At 34.5% G+C, this 20,757-nt stretch overlaps 1 protein-coding gene and 2 pseudogenes across 1 annotated transcript; 1 reads left to right on the plus strand and 2 right to left on the minus strand.

The window, feature by feature from the left end:
• Positions 1-1,401: 1,401 nt before the first annotated feature.
• LOC107011837 (succinate--CoA ligase [ADP-forming] subunit alpha-2, mitochondrial) lies at positions 1,402-13,613 on the minus strand. Its single transcript, XM_015211494.1, has 7 exons — positions 13,265-13,613; positions 12,339-12,548; positions 6,417-6,587; positions 5,998-6,121; positions 2,874-2,935; positions 2,100-2,181; positions 1,402-1,730 (listed from the first exon to the last, which is right to left on the minus strand). The coding sequence occupies exons 1-7, from the start codon at positions 13,490-13,492 to the stop codon at positions 1,594-1,596; spliced, it is 1,014 nt and encodes a 337-aa protein (XP_015066980.1). The 5' UTR covers positions 13,493-13,613; the 3' UTR covers positions 1,402-1,593.
• Positions 10,707-10,782, plus strand: LOC114076244 (annotated as a pseudogene).
• Positions 13,614-17,387: 3,774 nt separating the features above from the next.
• Positions 17,388-19,406, minus strand: LOC107009661 (annotated as a pseudogene).
• Positions 19,407-20,757: the final 1,351 nt, after the last annotated feature.

Raw genomic sequence — 20,757 nt, forward strand, 5'->3', positions numbered from 1 at the left:
AACGAGCTATTCATGTTGAGAACCTGATACCTTCACAAGGTTCCTGAGTTTGTTACATCATCAAAACTACAAATAACAGGTCTGGGTCAAGGGTGACGGGATATAGGAGCAGAGGCAGTTGCATCAAAAGTGGAAGTAAAGGGTACTGAGGAAGGTTGAGGTATACTTGAGCACTCCACAAAAGAAGCAAATGGAGTGGCCTCAACAACAAGAGTGACAGGATCAACCATGGGTGTAATGTCTAGTGGTGGCGGCTTTCCCCAAGCGGCATCATCCCTTAGATAATCAACCTCAATCCTCTAGACGTCATCGAAAGTGGCATAGTCACTCATGTTTGGAAAATTACCTAGGAATATCACTTATTGTAATCCTAAAACAAACATAAGTGATATTCCTAGATAATTTCCCAAACATGGGTGACTATCTAGGGAAATTACTCAGTCTTCACCTGAAAGGGAACCCCTGTATTTTCACAAAGTTGTGTGATTACGACTGAAAATGGGAGCAAAGTTTGTTCTTGCCAGGCCCTCAACAGCCTCTCATCCACAATGACCAACCCTACATTAATTCTCCCTATCAATAATTACACGCACCAACACAACCTTCAGATGTCGAAGGATGAACTTGTTTTAGATATATTAAATTTTAGATAGTAATTATGAAGAAAAAAAATTAACTTGAACCTTGGCGCTAGAATTTAGAGGTAAATTTTACTTTAAAAGGTACACAATGAACAAAATAGATAGTTTTTTTCAGTTCCATAATTGAAAAATAAAGAGAATTAAAAAAAGGGGGAAAAAATGAGAAAAAGAAATATAGAAGGAAACGAGAAAGAGAAAGAAAGGATTTTAGAGAACGAAAAAAAAAAGAGTGGAAACAGAGACATAACTATCTTTAATTCCATTTAGTTATCAAAATACAAGCTTCATTGCCCTTATGACGGTCAATTGCGAACTTAACCTGGTTCCAGGTTCCCTATGCTATCCATTTCTTATTCGTTCTGCTAATTAACTATTTTTGCCACAAAGATGAGAAAAAAACAACGCACCTTTCCTGCAAAAAGATGGCACCATATTCATGTTAGCCCTGCTCAATTATATTCCTTCCGCTTTATCCACCTCTTATGCAAGGCACAACTAGTATCTAACCCTTACGAGGCTATATTAGAAGCACCCACAAAACCTAAGACTAGTACTCTATCCAATTTCAGGACATAGAAACATCATGTCAGATAAAACAGTCCATGGAATAGCCATTTCATTAAACAGTAACATCCCTAGCAAGAATTTCTGAACTTGCGCTCAGAAAGAAATAACGCAACACGGTAGGTTTGATTTGATAAAATAACATAAGAATGGTTTCAAAGAAGAAAAAACAAGTTCATTATTTCAACATCGATGACACAACAAGAAACATCAACTGCATAAAATAATAAGATTTTGGGACTTCTGAATGATGCTTGGATAAATAAATGGAAATTCATAATTTTCTCTTTCGTTATTCTCTGCTATGAATGAGTTGAGGGTAACTGCACATCTTTAAGTACATGTCAGCACAAAAAAGAAATTGCCAAATAAAATGTATGTCACTTGCTTACGCAAGACCCCTCTGTTTGAACACATCAAGCATCGTGACACCAATTTTAGCAGGAGACTCGCATACTGTAACCCCAGCTTCCTTGAGAGCTTTGATCTTGTCCTGTGCTGTCCCCTTTCCACCAGATACAATGGCTGCATAAGTATAACAGATCATGGTTAAGAAAAGAAATATTAGAAATCTTTTTACAGCATATGCAACATTCATTCTTCAAAATAATAATACAAGAAATCACAAAACAAAAGGTGCTGAGAGTTGCTACTTGCTAGTAATGACTATTCTGTACTAATCAACTGAGGGGGGTTGGGGAATGTATACAGAATAACAGTTCATCAAATTAGAATATGCTTAATGGATGGATTCATTCAAAGTACTACTCCAATCTTAATGAAAAACACAAGTTTATTAACATTTCCCGCCCATATTTTGTCTAGAAGAGAGCAAGTCAATCAAAAATATCAGTACAACCCATTCAATGCAGGCAAGCTGAACCAGAACAGTACCTCCAGCATGACCCATTCGTCGTCCAGGAGGAGCAGTTAGTCCAGCAATAAATGCAACAACGGGCTTTTGAGTTCCACTTTCCTGTTTCAACAATCCAAAGACACATAATTTCCCCAGAGTGTTAAAACAATACAAAATTAGAACATATCACAGCTCAATGTCATGGCAAGTTTCCAAACATTCAGAGAATTCAGACGTTTTCTCTCGACAATATAGTGAATGCTTATTCAAAACATACCTGCTCCAGATTACTCAGGAGGGGAGATGATGAAGATTTACAATATTATCAAATAAGGATTCATAAAAAGTGTACAGACAAATTCAATAAAGCATAAATTAGTCTGGAGAAAATATAATATCATTCCTTGATATTCTTCAATACATTGACAGACATAATTTTGGGACGACTAACGATGATCTTTGCAATTTCCTGGGACGGGGAGGCCGTGAAGACATAATCTTTCATATTGCCTAAGCCAGTACATTTACTTCAAAATTTGAAACTAATTCTCCTGTAGGTACTAACTTAAAGTACAAGAGAAGAGTTACCATTCAATATATGACGATATCATGGTTTGACTTTCAAAGAACAATCTTCCAAACAAAGCAGTGGACCCAGATGAGAAGTCGTCATAAGAAAAGGATGACCCAGCAAAGACTATACCATTTATTCCATCACATACAAGATTGGCCAGAGCATCATAACATAACTAGCATCTTAATTGCAAATAGTACTTTCGGATAGATATTACTATTACAAAATTATCACTAACCTTTATCAAGGCTGCGGCATCTTCTTCTGCTGTACCACCAATCTCACCAATAAGAACTATACCTGACATGCCACAGGCACATATAAGCCAGTGTTAACAAATTGCAAAGCATAACAATGTGTCTAGGTCCACTGGGGTTGAGATGCAAGCTAAGTAAAAACACAAGCTTCAGTGAATCCACAATGAAAAAAAAAACAAAATATACACACATAAAATGCATGGAAAAGTAACTACAAATACAAACAATAATATCAAATTATCAATAAATGAATTGGATAAACTTCAACTACTGAAATTTATGAAATAAAACAAGTTCATAAGAAAATTTCAAATTTAGATTTAGATAAAAGTTAATTTAGGTTTTGTGAAACATCTGATTTCAAATCCCTAATCACTAAAATATTCATTCATAGTATTTCTTAACACATAATGTATCACTATTTCAGCCACATTCATTGCTTAAAATCACCATCTTCACGACCTAGCATATGGACGATAAGCAATATGCCTTAAGCCTTTGGGGTCATTTGATTTAGAAACAAGTAATCGAGGATTGCAACGCAAAAATTAGTAATGTAGGGATTGTAATGCAAAGATTCTAATATAGGGATTATTTATTATTGGATGCCTGCAGGGGCAGATCTAGTAAGCCGAATGGGGGTGCCATGGCACCCACAGGCTTCGATCAAAACCTTAATATATATATATATATATACACACACACATACACACACACACACCACATATGTATAGGTATATATAGAGAAGATACAGGTATATAAATAATATAATTGTCACCTAGAGAACCAAAAGACATTAGGTGCCAGTGGTGAAGGACATCACTCCCACCCTCCAAATGCGAGTTTGAACCCTAATGACAGCATTATTTCTAAATTTTAACTTGTTGCATCAAATTTTAACTCAGCTGGCGAGGTTTAAAAGCCTATGTTCTCGCTTCTTTTTTTTTTCTATTCAGTAATTAGTTGTTTAACTTTAAAACACAAGTTTCCTTCTCTATTATCAGATTAAAAGAAACCATTGTTCTTAATACAAAAGTTGTCATCTTATTACTATTCATGTTTTCCTCAGTTAGCTTCTCTCCAAGGGAGTTCGGAAAATAAAAATATAATGCTTGAAATTTGACCTTCGAACCTCAAGGTTAATTTTGATTTTCCCCTCAACTGCTAAGTCAATCTTTAATCTTAGATCCGCCTTTGGATGTCTAATTTTAAGACTGGGCAACGGACCGGTACCGCGATGAACCGGACCGGAATTACCGGGACAGATACTCGGTTCCGTCCCGTCCCACTATATACCGGGATGGAACCGGAACGGACCAGAATGGAACGAGATGGGATAAACGGGATGATACATCTAGTTATTTCAAAAAATGATTTTTTTGAATTACAAAAATATGAATATTTTTTATTTTTCTAAGTTTAAATTAATAGTTTTTAAATTTATAATGTAAGTTTTTACTTAATTTATTTTTCTAAGTTTAAATTAATATTTTTTAAATTTATAATGTAAGTTTTACTTAAGTTATTTTAAAGATATTTTAATAAAAATTTTACTTATTAAGTTTGCAAGTTAAGTCTAATTAAGTTTTCAAGATTCAAATTTTTTGAAGTTTATAAGTTATTACTTATTATTTATTAATATGTTATAATTTATAAGTAATATTTATAACTTGTAATTTAAATAAATTAAATTTGTAATTTTTAAAAAGTAAATAAAAATAAGGATAAAACAATTACACAAATTAAAAAATATCAATTTAATTTATTAAAATTTGTATTATAAATTAAAATTTCAATTTACAACTTCTAGTAGAGTGCATAATTTACGCAACCACCTTCTAGGAAGGGTTACGTTTCAACTAAGTCTCGAATGTACTACTAATGTAATACTAATAGGGGGTAGTTGGGTTACTTGGGTAGTATTTACTATTTAATATAAAATGCAAATTATAATTTATAAATATATAATATAAATTAATATAATAAATATATAATATAAATTAATTAATAAATATTAATTAATCGGAACCGGACCGGAACCAGACCGGACCGGAACCGGAATAGGAATAAATCGGGATAAACCGTTAACGGTACACCGGTACCAAGCCTCGGTTCCGTTCCGTTCCATGTCCCGGTTTGGGATGTCCCTTTCCATCGCGTAGGCAACCGAACCAGGACAAACCGGTCCGGTACCGGCACATCCCGTTCCGTTGCCCAGCCTTAGTCTGGTTTGTAATAGTAAAAATCATTATCTGGTATATATTTTACAATATGCTTTTTGAAAAAATACATATATGTTACTACACGAAGGGTTATTTTCATCATATAATAGCTCCATGTATTTCTATCCCTGCAATCTTATTTCACATTAGAGTATGTACGAAAGCACCACCTAAACAAAGAGGAGCTCAAGTTGTGTTGCATCTGGCTTCATGGTCTAAGTGCACCTCACATAAATTATTAGCGACACAGATGTAATCAGATAAATATCCTAATCCACTACTCAATTCTATACAGATCTTCGGACTCATCCCTTTTTTACACACTTAGGAATAATACTTTTTTTTAGCTTAATCCTAATCATGTGTATCTAGAAGGATGCTGGGGGCGGTCAATTATGGATTTAACAAAACCAGTTTCTCCCATTTATCTAGGTTTTGCTTCCTGTCCTTTGTTAAAAGCGCTTTTGCATTTTAAGTTTCATATTCTACCAGATTTTACATGCTCTGAGTCGGTGCATCTTAAAATGTAATTATATGATATGATAACTACAGAAAATAAGCATCAAACTTCTATTTTTATGTTGGTGGTGGTGTCAAGACCTGTTCGTGTGATCCTTGACTAATACACCAGGCAATCTGCTACAACCCCCAAGCAAATGTGATAAGTAAGAGAATCCGCATTACTCATCAGCGAAGAAACGCGAGCATCAAAAGAAAGTGAAGGGTAGAGGGGCAGGCCCATTATCCCCAACTTTGGGTTGGCACTAGGCGAATTTCTCGGTCAAAAAATATGCATAGACCATCTTCATAAATGACCGAAACACCTGGTGTCTAAGCAATAATCTTGACTAAGATGAGCAAATATGCTTCAAGAAAGTGTACCTTCTGTCTGTGGATCAGCAATAAATCTCTCTAAGCAATCAACAAAATTTGTACCATTAAAAGGGTCCCCACCAATCCCTACACAAGTTGACTGTCCAAGACCAACAGCAGTTGTCTGAAAAACCTAAACAACGCAACATAGAGAAATGTAAGTTTCATTCTGATTCAGATAGTGATGGTTCCAAATCCTGCTTTTAGAGAGAAAGATACCCAACAAAGATCAGATGCAATAAATGTACTGTTAAAGGTTGAAAGTAATTGTAGTTAGACCAAGCCATAAGACACTCATATTCATTGGATTTTAGGTGATATACTCACTTCAAATAATAAAAATCTTACTGCACCATAAGAAGCAGAGATGGAAATAATATGTACAATCTAAACTGTCAGCACACATTCCTAAAAAGAGAAAATCTTACTGCTTCATATGTCAATGTACCAGATCGAGAAACAATTCCAATACGTCCTGGTTTGTGAATGTATCCAGGCATAATTCCAATTTTGCACTCTCCTGGTTTGATTATACCTGGGCAATTTGGACCAATCAGCCGAGTTCTCAATTGCTTCTTAAGAGCAGCTTTTACGCGAACCTGTAGGTTTGAACAGAAAACCAAACATTAGAAGAAAGTTACTGAAACATTAAGTGTGTTATGCTTTTTGTTAGGAGTTCTAAGGTTGCAAAGCAATTACATGAGCTCATATATGAATAAATACCTATAAAAATAGAATTCCACCAATTGATCTTTTATTTAACTCACCTAAATATAGGTATATATGGCTTGTAACAAAGATTGTCAAATTTTGCTTTTGTAATTTCTTATTGGATCAAAACTCTAGAACCTAGAGTTTCAACTTTCAAGTGCATCAGAACCAGTACTGTAATTGAATTATTATACTCACATACCTCCCAATTATATAGTAACTAAATACGAGCAAAATCAACTATCAAAAAGTTTTAACCAGAAGTGAAGTTGACTGAAATGCCACTTGTTTAGCTTGTAGATCTAACGTTCCATTTGCTGAGTATAACATAGGCCACAAAATTTTAAATATTCATCCTTGATCAAAATCTTAGTTTGAGGTGAAATCTCATTTACGGCAGAAGAGAAGTAATTCCAGGCCACTGTCTTGCGAACTTCTAAGATGTATGTCATCAGAATCTCGCTTCTTAGTAACTAGCACTTGTGGTTATACTTCTGCTATTTTTTCCAAGGGAAGTCATTCCCATATCAACCATGGCACTGCACTATAACTGTCCCATACCAAGCAAGTCTTAAGATGATCAACTCAACATCACAAGCATGAACTGGACAATGCCAGAACATACATCAGATTTGTTGGATTAGGAGGGGAGGCAGTAAGAGTCAAAAGAGATGGTGGAAGCTAGTGTCATCATGTGTATGGTGGTCAGTCTGGAAAGAAAGAAATGGAAGATGTTTTGAAGATAGATCCAATTCCATCCACAAAGTTAATGGAATTTATAGTATCTCTACATTTTTGGTGTAAACAGCTTTATATAGATGATATAGACCAGATCATAGATTTGATAGGACATCTGGAATTATTCCTTTTTTGGAGGTAGCCAAGCATACCCTTAATGCTAAAGAATTCAACCTTAGCAGTTTCAAAAAAAATAAATAAATATAGGTATTACCAAGTGAGTATTCCCTTAACAGCCAATCGATTAATCTGATCCCCATTTCAGGATAGCTTATTACAGTTTCACATCTACAACGGCAAAGAAAATCCTTACAAATTATAACAATTTACTTTCTGAATTTCATATTACCTGGGCAAGAATTAAAAGGGGTGAGAAAGACCCTTATCCATGTCACAAGTCATAGCCAGTGTTATCAAAGGCTGCACTTAAGCCCTGAAGCGAGGCTCATTGAGTTGAGCGCTTTGCGTCGCTTAATGTGCACTTCACTGTCATCATTGAGGCTCTAAAACATATTTTTCCTTGTGAGTGAGCATTTCCTGAAGAAACATCTTTGGGATTCATTTATTTTTCTCAGGGGTGGCTTGTTTCGGTTTTGGTGCATTTCAAGTAACAGGCTTTATGGACCCAGAATATGGGTGTCCAATCCTTATGGTCTAACGGGAAAAGTACAACCTATAAATCCAGCGTGGCGCATGGAAGGTTTTGACACTTAATGATGCTAAAACATTGATATTTCACTTTATCGTAAAAACAATCAATTTCATTGTCTATATATTCAGTGTTGTGAAAAGCGCACTTCAAGGCGAGGCGCTACTGGTGCGCTTCTTTCTCCTGAGGCGATGCGATCTGAAAAAGGCGCTCGCTTCAAATAAAGAAGCGAGAAGTGACACTATGGAAAAAGCGCGATAAAGCGCGCTTTTTATAAAAAAGCGACAATTAGGGTTTTTTTTTAATTTTTTTTTTTAAAAAAAATATGAAATAGATACAACTTAATTTTCTTTCACGACTTTACGACTTTACTCTTCTTTCGCTGCTTCTCTTCTTCACGACCGCGACTGCGTCTCTCTTAACCAGCTTCATCTGATCGGTGAGTTTCTTTTCTCTTCGACCTGCTTCTCCTTTTGCTGCTCTCTTTATTTTTCCTTTTCTCCTCTTTGGGTAACGCAAACAGGACTCTTCTCTTCTCTGATGTAGTTTTTTCTTCTTCTCTTCTTCTCTGCTGCGATCTGCTACTGTTTCTTTTCACAATTACTGATCCGTTAATATTACTGCCTGCTCTGTTTTTTCAATTCTTTTGCTATTTTTTTCGTTTTTATTTCTGTACACTGACTGTGATCAGTGTGTATGTTTGCTGCTCTGTTTTTTATTTTTTGACACTTCTTTTTTGCTTGTAGAGTTTGAGGATCTTGTTGAAGAATAGGAGTTTGAGCTTTTGTGATTTAATTATATTTTTGATTTTTTGCTTTATATGTTATGACTTGAGAGTATTATTGACTATCTATTTTCATTTAATCTGAGAGTATATTACCTCTATTCAGTTATTTAATATTTTTTTTATTTTTATACTAAATGTTGCTTTTTTAAAAAAAAAGTGTGCTTCAGTTCACGCTTCTCGCTTCTGTGAAGCAAGCCCTCGTCGCTTTTTTCTGCTTCTCGCTTCCCAAAACACTGTATATATTTTTCATTCATGTTTATAATTATTAGTCTTGGACTAATCATATATATTTTGTATGTTTCTCCATTTGAGCCTTTTCTCAACAAATTGGGTGATTTTTATTTTGGGTCATAATGTGATGACCTTCCACATCATCATAACACTTAGGCACGCTGCATAAGGTTGTCTTGTGTCCAGGTGGAAGGGTTACATTGAGAGAAGAATAGTCCTTAGTGAAATATTCTAGATAAATACAGAAATTTTCCATGGTAGACCCTAGAATGCCCTAGATTCACATGGAAAGTCTTTGGAATATTCTAGGCTTGTAGAGTACTCTAAAATAGGGGTTATTTATAAATAAATAGGAACTTGTGTAGCAATTATTATTTACATTTCACCTCCTAGTGAGTAGTATAAATATAGGGCATTCATTTGTAAAGGCATCAAGCCAAAGCAAGCAATCGTTCAAGCAATATAAAAGTCTTTCTTAGAAATTCTCGTGTCTTTCTTCATTCTCATAGCGGTCTATTTTGAAAAGGCTTCCTTGAGCTTACAAGATCGTGAAATATTCATGAGTAAATTGTCAAGTGTCGCACGAAGTGCTTAGTTCGAGCCCAAGCCTGTGACAAAGTGATATGGAAGCAAAGGTTGTAACTAAGCAAATGGCAACAGAGGGAAACATTAACGCTACTAGCACCACAAATGTCAAGTAGGATGGTGGAAAGAAGCACCAAAAGGTAAGAAAGGTATTGTTACGTGACCCTACACCAAGCAAAGCGAACATCCCACTCACCTTTAGCCCTGAGGCATGTGATGAAGAACGTAGGAGCAGCCCATAGACGTCACACCTTTAATAGAGTGGAACACACGAGTTGACATAGCGAGGCAGACTACGGAGATCTTAGGCGAATGCTTGAACGAGGTCGATGACAAGTTCAAGACTCTCAAAGACTTCACCCTTGATGAGAATGACAACATCAACAAAGAGTTGGAGGAGCATAAGCATGCAGAATATGAGTGAAGGAAGCCATCAATTTCTTGGAATGTCGACTCATGGACACATTAAGCACCATTCAAACCAAGAGAGCCGAGATGAAAGCGCTTAAAAGGTAGATTGAAGGAGGATCTGTGTCGTTGAACAAAGATAGAAGGTCAAGGTTGAGCCTCGCAAGCCACCAATGTTCAAGGGAGCTCATGATATGCAAGAGGTGGAGAATTTTATTTGGCATTTGGAGAATTACTTCAAGTGTAACAGGGCTAAGAGTGACAAGAACAAAATCAACATTGTCGTGTTGTACCTCTCAGAGATGGTCATGCTACAATGGAAGCAAAAGGAGTCTGAGATACAAAAGGGCTTTGCATCATCAACACATGGGAACAATTTCAAGATGAGTTCAAGAATACCTTCTTTCCTAACGTCTTCTATGAGGCAAAGTGCAAGTTCAGCGAGTTGACGTAGACAGGCAATATATGAGCATATATAACGAGTTCACCACCCTCACGCTTAAGAGACCCAACCTCATAGATGAAAACATGTTATTCCACTTCATGGATGGGCTACAAAGTTGGGCCAAGACAGAGTTGGAACCACGACAAGTTAAGACTACTAAGGTTTGGACACTAGAAAGGAGGGATGGTTGGCATCTCCCCCGACAGGGAGGGGAACAGCCTTCGGGCTTTACCTATTATCAGACACCAAGGCCATACTGAGAGAAAGACGCAAACTAAAAAAAGCAAGACCAACTAGAAAACATCCATATATAGTAAAACCTCTCTAAATTAATATAGGTGGGACCATGAAATATTATTATTTTATAGAGATATTATTTAATCGATAAATTAATATTTATAAATAGATAGAGCGTGTCGACACCGAATAAATTGTTCAAGGATGAAATCTCAAAGAATTTGAAAGAATCCACTTGTGAAAATGTCATTCATGAACTTGAGGTCATGATTAAGGATCTGGTTACTGCAATAAAATGGACGTTAATAACTTATTGGATAGGTGAAAATGATACATGTTCAAAGGTCCAGTACTTAGAACAAATAATGGATATCATTGGAAAAACAATGTTGATGATAAAGTTGAAGATGAAACTAGTTACGCGTAAAAACACTTGCATCTAGTACTCTTCACAATTTTATGGTGCAATTAGAAATGACAACGCTGAAACTTTTGGATGCAATAAGAAAAGTTAGAATTGAGCTTCAACTAAATTTAAATTATTCAAAAAATAGAACAAAATGGAATCATATTTCACTAAATTTTCTTAAATATATTTGTACTTTAAAGAATTATTAATTTATTTATAATATCAATGGGACCATATATTTATGTAGGGGTCTTCTGAAAATATATTATCTTACTATTTTATCGAAATGAGCGATTTTCTCCCTTGGCCCAAGTTGGGACCAGAGAAAATAATTATCTTAGAGAGATTATTAATTAACCCAGTATTAATTTATTGAGATTATAGTGAAAAAAAGTGACAACCAGTAGCTCATAAAGGGTGCAAAAGGATAAAATTGAATTATCAGACTAACTATGATGATTGTTTTTGTTGACAGATATCATATTAATTTCAAACAATTACTAAAACCAAACAAAAAAAAAAGCAAAAACATCTTAAGAAACATTTTCTATCAATGAGCACCCTGATAAGTCTTTGATAAGACTAATGAGTTTCAAGAACGGCATCTCAAATACATCTCCAATGATAAAATAACATTAAGAGCCTGTTCGTACATAAAAGTTTGTTTTTTAAGGAAAAAAAAAGGGTTTACTCATACTTTGCAGTAAATTTTTTCAATCCAACTTGCAGTTGAGTTTTTCAAGTTTGAAATATTGGTGCTAACCATTTTTTTCAAGTCAAAAAGAACTCCTCACAAATATTAGAAAAAGAATTCAAGTGAAGTGCATGTCCAAACACAACTTTAATTTCCATATATCTTTTTCAAATTAACATTAATAAATATTTTTTAAAAAATATCATCAAATTCATATCCAACCGCCTACTAAATGTTCTAAAATTATAGACTAGAATGCACCTACTAGATCAAACCCTAGCAGCAATTTTTCAACACAAAACTGGGATAGATAGCAAGAATTTATTGCACAAAATTGGGTAACCCTAGCATGGAACAAGTACAATTTCTGGGTAATTAAAATCATTAGTCATACGTGTTTCCTCTTCTTGGGTGGGGGAATAAGATAGAATTTAGTAAATAGGACTTCTATCTTACCATATCATGTTGAGGAATCCCCTCTGTTATGCAGACAACTAAGTCCAACTCAGCTTCCATGGCCTCCATAATAGCTGCAGCAGCAAATGGTGGAGGAACATAAACCACTGAAGCATTAGCCTTTGTCTCTACTTTTGCCTCTGCAACAGTATTAAAAACAGGTAGCCCCAAATGTTCTGTTCCACCCTTCTTGGGGGTCACTCCACCAACCTATTAATGCACACAAAGCATACATGAGGAATTCAGAAAAAAAAAATTTACTTCTTAAAATATAGTAACAAATAAAATGCACGTATATCTACTATAGATACGAGTTGTTTATGCATTTTTAACTTCAATTTTATGTCTTCCATAGATACACCATATATAGTTTTCATTTTATTCATGCACTAGATATCATACATTGGAGGCGGAAGAAAGGTATCAAAAAGATTTGACGAAACGAAATGTTATCATGAGAGCAAGTGTTACCTTGCTAAAATTTGGTTGCTCTACCTTGAGAAACAAATAGGAAGCTACTCCATTGATTTTTTAAAATCCTTATTAGAGGACTTCCAACTTACTCCAGTCCAGCCACCCTTGAATTCAATCAATTTACCCTCCAAAAGCTTTCATGATATAATAGGCAACTATTTTGTATAATCACTTCAGCTAGGTTAAGTGCAAGAACTAACTGCCCATTTCAGAGCATTTACTTCCCCTATGCTAACTCAAAATGAGCAAGACAGTACAACAAGGAATAATGAATCTTCCTTGTAACTGGTTGATAAAAATGAAAGAGAAGTTACACAAATATAAATTAACGGCAAGTATGGATCCACAAAACTGTAACCACCTCATAGATATTCAATAATACTCATTTCACATGGATCACCCCAACAAACAAATAAATAAGAGACCCGATGAGAAGGTGAAAGATGGGATACCATTTTAGTACCATATTCAATGGCTTGTTCAGTGTGGAAAGTGCCGTTTTTACCGGTGATGCCTTGACATATGACGCGGGTGTTTTTATCAACGAAAACAGCGGGTGGCGGTGGTGGCGATCCAAAGTAGCGATACTGATGCCATAATGGAGAAGCAGATATCGTTGGACTGCTAGGGTTAAGCTTTGTACTCAAGTTAGATATCAGTCTTGTGGCTTGGCGAGCCATGGATTCCGATGCGCTTTCTCTCTAACCAGAGTCTGCTTTGGTAGTGTGGTGTTTAGGTTTTGTACACCAAAGGAAAAGTCCTCTTTTTTAAATCAACCAAAATTGCTCACGAGTTCCTCTTTTCTTTGTGTAGGTAGATACATGGTTTATGTATTATTGATTCCGTTGGTCAATAAGTTAAATTAATAAACAAATTAAGGGCCCGTTTGGATGGGCTTAATAAAAGGAGCTTTAAAAAAGTACTTTTGAAAGTGTTGAAACTTATTTTTAAAATAAGCAGTTATGTGTTTGGATAAAAGTGCTGAAGTTGCTATGCCAAATTTGAAAAGGAAAATGGAAGAAAGAGATCTTAGGGTTATGTTGTAATTTGGAGATTGTATAAAATTATTAAGGGCAAAAACATAAAAATGTGGTCAACTTAAAACAGCTTATAAGCTAAAAAAGAAAAGCACCTCTTCCCCAGCTTTTAACTTTTGGCTTAAAATAAGTTTTTTTTAACTTAAAATAAGTTATTTTGAGTATTGCCAAACAGCTAAATAAGTCAAAAATCAGGTTTTAAGTCAGTTTGACCAGCTTTTAAGCTGAGCCAAACAGGCTCTAAGATGTGTTATAAATTCATTGAATAGTGGATTGTTCATTTGCTTTTTAATTATCCTTTACCGTGTATGTACATTCGAAAGTGACATGAATCTTTGTAGATAATGTACTACCTATTAATTAGACATTTATCATGGTGATATTTGAGAGTAATATTTCAACACTATAAATACAGATACAACTAATCATTTACAATTGAATAAGAAAGAAAAGTCCTCTCCTTCATCTACTTCTCTTGTCTTCTTCTTTTTATGAGTATATTATTCTGAGCCTATATTTTATAACATGTTATCATCACGAATATATTCTAAATTTGTAGCTCTTTGCAAAAAATGTTATAGTTGAAACACCCGTGAGTAGGAATAGGTTCTATTTATTTATTCTTGTTACACATTTATATTTTCAAAAGTTCCTCTTATACTAATAAGGTGGAATGGTCTGGTGGATCCTTATACTTGTATGTGTTTGTATTGTGAACCTTTCTACTTACCCTTTTGTCATCTAGACCCCTGAACTCAATAAAACACAATTTAATAAACCTCTCTGACCATTGACCAAGCTTATGTGGCATTTGAATATCTGAGTTGGCTAGAGAGAGTGAATGCGCGCGTGTAAAAGCAACTGAACACCATATTTAAAATTAAAAATTATTAAAATTATAAAAGAATAAAATAATTAATTAAAAAAAATAAAAAATAAAAAAGATCTTCTTCTTCACCCCACCCACCTCCCTGCTCAACCATTTTTTTCTTTCATCCGTTAAGACGAATGGTGGATGCGACAGCTTTCTCCGACGGATTTTTGCCATTTCACGGCTGTATCGAGTGGAGACCTAAAGGTGTCGTTTTGGCTATATTTCGACCTTAGGTAACAGATTTTATGGTGGCTCACCAGTGTTTGTGAGCTCACTATTGACGGGTGTTTCACCGGAGAATGGTGTTGATGGTGGTCGATAATGTTTTTGTACAGTAAATGAGTTAGGGGTTTTGCGGGTCTAAAAAGGTTGGGTTATGCGGTTGTTCGCTGGAAAAAAAAAGGGTTATTAATTCTTAAAATCAAAACATACAAAAAAATTATTCAGAATTTTGATTAATCTTTCTTCTTTGTTTTGTTTCAGTCGAGATGATTTGGAGATGAAAGATTGCAAGCAATAACAGAGGACAAAGGTGTTTATATCGATGCAAGGCAATAGGAAATTGCACAGCATGTTGCCCTAAGAGCCTTATACACTACAAGAAACAGTGTTTATTGTGGCACAAAATGTCACCACAAAAGGTGATAAAGTCGCCATTAATGATATATAGTAGTGACTACTTCTCTGTTGGTAGTACTACCATAACTAAAGGTTTTTTGTGACAACAAATGAAAGTCGCTACTATAAAAGAGTATTTGTGGTGACATAAAGTGTCACAATATGTAAATAAGTATGCCACCAAAAACAAAGTTGCAATACACATATTTGTCCTAGTCGCCACTAAAAAAAGACTTTTAGTGGCAACATTGCTGCCACAAAAACCTATAAATAATCTGCGGCGATTGATGTCGCCTCTAAAATACAACATTTAGTGGCAACTTTGCTGCCACAAAAACCTATAAATGATCTGTGGCGAGTTGACGTTGCCTCTAAAACACGTCGTTCAGTGGCAACTTTGCTGCCACAAAACTGATAAATTATTTGTGGCGAGCTGGTCGCCTCTAAATAACATTATTTAGTAGCGACTCCACCTGCTACAAAAATATACTAACTATGATCAGTGGCAGTCCTTTTTTTCAGTGCAAAAGGCTACTTTTAATAGCAAGGTAAGTCGCCAAAAAAGCTACTAAAGCATTTCCTGCAACATTTATTTCATTACTATAGAACCATATTTACCACTAATCAACAATAGTAACAATAAAAACTATAAATTTGATTCTCCAACGAGATCAAAAGTAATTATGTTTTCATATTATTTCACTACATACAGACAACACCTAATCTCCATTTTATTTTTCCAGTTTATGCAGCCCAACAACTTGACAAAAGAAGAGACCTTACATATATTGCAAAGAAGAGACTAGAAATGTTTTGCTTCACAATTAACCTGCCAAATGTGACGATGAGTTTATTTTTTTCAGTTGAAAGTATTTGTGTTTTTATGGTTTATGTAGAAAATAGATGCCTACATGTAGTGAACAAATCATAATTAGTTCAGAATATGATTTTGAAGGGCCTATGACTATAGTTCGTAAAAGCCATGACATTTTTTTAAATTCATTGCATCCCACAAAAACTTTTAGAATATTTAAGTTTTATAACCAACTTAGGTACAAATTTCATCACACTATCAGTTAGTTATGCATTGAGAGCTAATTACAAGTAATTTCTAGTAGTAAGTGTAGTATGGTAATCTGGAAAATAGGTAAGTGACATGTTACAACGGGTTAAATTACACTAGTCATGTGCAAAACCTTTTCTTTAATTTGCATAACTTAAACAATTACATTTACCAATAGTAAGTGTGGTTTGGTAATCTAAAGAATAAGGTAAGCAACAAGAAACAACTCATAAAACTACATTGATCATGTTGTTCTCACTGTATAAAACATTTTCTGATAACCGTAGAGTTAGTTTTGGCTAGGGCTGGGCATAAACACCGGAAAACCGAAACACCGTACCGAACCAAATTTTTTTGGTATTTCGGTTTCGGTTTTTCGGTTTTCGGTTCGGTATTCGGTATATGTTTTTGTATTTTTCGGTATTTCGGTTCGGTTTTCGTATGTAATTTTGTGTAATTCGGTATTTCGGTTTACCGAAATATATTATAGTATAATATATATTTATATTATATTAATTATTAATATTAAATAATAAATATTATAATTTAAAATAAAAAATTAAAAAGTAAAAAGACTTTTTGATATAACAATTTTTAGCCCATTAAGTTGAAAATCAAACAAAAAAATTTGTAAATTTTTAAAAGCCCAACTAAGCAGGCCCATTAAAAAAACCGAAATAACAAAACCGAACCGAAATAATAAAAACCGAACCGAAATAATAAAAACCGAACCGAACTGAAATATTTCGGTTCGGTATTCGGTACACAATTTGCAAAAACCGAAAACCGAAAAAACCGAAAAAAAAACCGAAACCGAATGCCCACCCCTAGTTTTGGCCCAATCCTTAGGAACTACCACAGCCTTCAAATCTAAGCCTAGATGCTCTCATTGTATATAAATAAAAACTATAAACTTCTACAATTCACTGCTACTTTATAATAAGCAACATGCTACAATTTTAGCTAAATTATAAGTAGCTAATTTAGTCGGAAGCGGATTCAAAGAAACAAGTCAATAACTATAATAAGTAAGAAGAAGAATAGTCAATGAAATATAAATAATTGTTAAGAAGAAAATGATAAAGTACATGTTGCATCCTAGTCATGATAGCGACCATTTGTTCTTGGAACATTTTGTCAACTTCACCTTTCATGTGTTCACGCTCTTCTTCCAATTTTTTTGCAGATCTTCTTCCATACTCCTTTTTAAATCTTCCGCCATTTGTTCACATTCATCTTGTAGCTTTCGTTCCATATCAGCTTGCATCTCTTGACGCATGATTTCCATTGCCGAAGACACACTAGCCTCTATGTCTGCCTCTTGTATTTGAGTTTTTTTAGGAGGCTTTTTTCCATATCCTTTGCCGCGAACATATCCTGATCTCTCACCGAGAACTGAGGATAAAATCTCATCCCTAGTCATGCGATTTTCGATCTCCTTAGATTGTTGTTCAACAACAAGTTGTTCAAGTTGACTCTATAATAATATGTATCAGTTACATCAAAACATAAAGGGAATATTGAAACTAACATGTAGTAAGTTATTAAGATATTAAGGGAATGATTTTAGAAAATTACATGAATCGGTAGGGATTGTGTATCCAACCATACACGTTCTCCGCCAGCACTTATACGTGTGTGTTGAATCTCCCAGACTTTATCTGGTGTGTCTTTTTCTCTCGATGGTGGATCTCTCTACAATATAATTCAATATAAGGAAAACACACAAGAACACATATATGTAGTAAAGGAGAAAAATGTCTTTTCACCGTAGACTCTTCTACTTCTGCAAATGATTTTGTACCACAAGAATGCTTAGTTATTTGTTTTTCTCTATTTTTTTTTGTTTCTTTCACTGATAACCTGCACTAAGACAATAGATCACAAAATATTTATTCAAAGAGATAACTAGCATTCTACCACACTAAGTACTTTCTAAATTCAATAACTCTGTTTATTAGTTAAATTACCTTGAATTTCTCACTGCCAAAAATCTTAATTAAGTATTTCAGTCCTCCAACTCAACATCCTCAGGACGATTAGACAATCTATCTTCGTCTGTACTATAGGCAGAGTAATGATTATGTAATCTAGTTTTCCAAGCTCTAAAGAGTCTTTGCATAATGCTTATCACAAAGCCTTGTAACTTATGTTCTCGCAGCCCACCACAAACTTCAAATTTGTCTTGAACAAATTGTAATTTAAATTTCACAATTCAAGTAATATAAAAGAAATACAACTTTGAAAGTGATTTATTACCTTGACATACCACTTGCTTCTCCATGTTTTGAAACAATATTCTGCCAATTTGCATCTTGAAACGAGATACTGCTCCTCATGATCAAGCCTAAGTAATTAACAATATCTCTAGCCCCAGAACCCACAGCTCTATCAATATCATCTGGAATTATTACTTTGATTTTCCTCCATACTTAATTTTAATATCAACAATTTTAGATTTATATTTCCCTCTTTCTCTCTTTTTATTGATGCGAGAAACTGCAAAGAATAAATTATCAGTTAAAGAAACGTATCAGTTAATGTTCATATGATAAATTATCATAATGTATACTAGTTTTCATAGTTACTTCACCAGTATAAACTCAGTGACCCCAAATTGTTGTCATAAAGTGTTTTGAATATTTTAAAATTATGTTACAAAGTTAACACAACAAACCACACTCAATCGTGAACTAACCTGCACCAATTTCAACCTCCTGGGAGGGACAAATACTTTCTTCTAGATTTCTTGATGATTCTGTCCCTGGAGATGTTCTTTGGAGAGGATCACTTGATATTTGTTCTGCCTCTTGATGCCCTTGACTTGGGTTAGGTGTCTAACCTGTCTCCAATGATACTTCAACAACTCTTGTTTGTTGTATTGGTGGCTGAGATGTAGTACCAAAACATACACGTTCTCGAAAATTTCCACGTCCACGTCCTGCACCATCTCTTCCACTATTACCTTTACCTCGTCCACGTCTTCGACCAATTCCTTTCATTTTCTAGGACATTAGATATAAAAAGAAAAGTATCAGAATCAGAAATTAAAGCTTACATATCTACCTGCCAAGGAGAATATCGATTCATAAAGTAGAGTATTATATGAAACAAGTAAAAAATGTGGGACACTTTACTAACAAGTACTGTTGTTTCATTGATGGAAATGTAAAGCATTGATTCTACTTAAATGATTCTATTTACAAAGTTAAAGCTACAAACGTCATGAATTAATTTCATGTCTGCCCAAAGAGAACAAAATATAGAGAACTTATCAAAACAACAGTTAAACATCTATTTCAGTAGTCTTTGTTTCTCAATCTTCAAAAGTATTCATCACTGTCTTCTCCATCATTATCATCTAGTAATTGTTCTTTAATTTCTTCACTCCCAGATACATCTGTATGATTTTCATTAATGAAATTATCTTCCTCATTTTCTAGATCATTGGTACGTAAAATAGTTTGTGGTTCAACATCATCCATGTGTAAAGACACATGAATATCAGGTTCATTGTCATTGGGACACAAAATATTACATTCCACTTCCTCTTGTTGATAAGCTTCTTCATTCATTATTGATTCTTCAACTTCAGGCATATTAAAAAGATCTCGAGGATTTTTCTTAACAACAACAAGCCAATCTTTGTCAATCATGTCTTTCAAGTAGAAGACTTGTTCATACTGAGATGCCAACACAAATGGCTTATTTGTATTTAAAGTACAATGAGTATTCACACTTGTAAAACCATATTTGTCAATCTTATATCCTCTTCCTAGGCGACCCACATCCCACCAGTGACACTTGAATAGATGAAATTTTCTATTTCCAACGTAGCGTAACTCGTAAATGTCATCTAATACACCATAATACTCCTTATTAGAGTCTGAATCATCTACTCTCACAAGAACTCCATTGTTCTGTGTTTTTCTCACAAGTTATTTTGTTTGGAATCTGAATCCATTCACCATATATATTGAATATCGATGCACCAATGGTTCTGGACCTACAGATAAGCTTATGAGCTCATCAGTTGCGCGTCCTCGTGAAGCTAGCACAAGTATCTACAAAAAAAGACTTGTTCATACTTAGATGTCAAAAATAATAGTTAATTAAGTGTTGTTTGTAAATTCTTACACGTGCACGAAACCAATCAATAAAATCATTTTCATCATTCCATGAGGTCTCGTTGCACCTTGTATATCAATCTATCTCATCTATTCCCTACATTTTGTGTAGTTAAGGTTAATTATATTATCTTAGTATGAAACTAAATCTGAATTAATAAGAGAATTACTCCATGAATGGTGAAACCTCTTCACAATTTTGAAGAATATACATAACTATTTGCTT

This window comes from Solanum pennellii, chromosome 2 (assembly GCF_001406875.1).
Source record: "Solanum pennellii chromosome 2, SPENNV200".
In the NCBI taxonomy this organism is placed as follows: Eukaryota; Viridiplantae; Streptophyta; class Magnoliopsida; order Solanales; family Solanaceae; genus Solanum; species Solanum pennellii.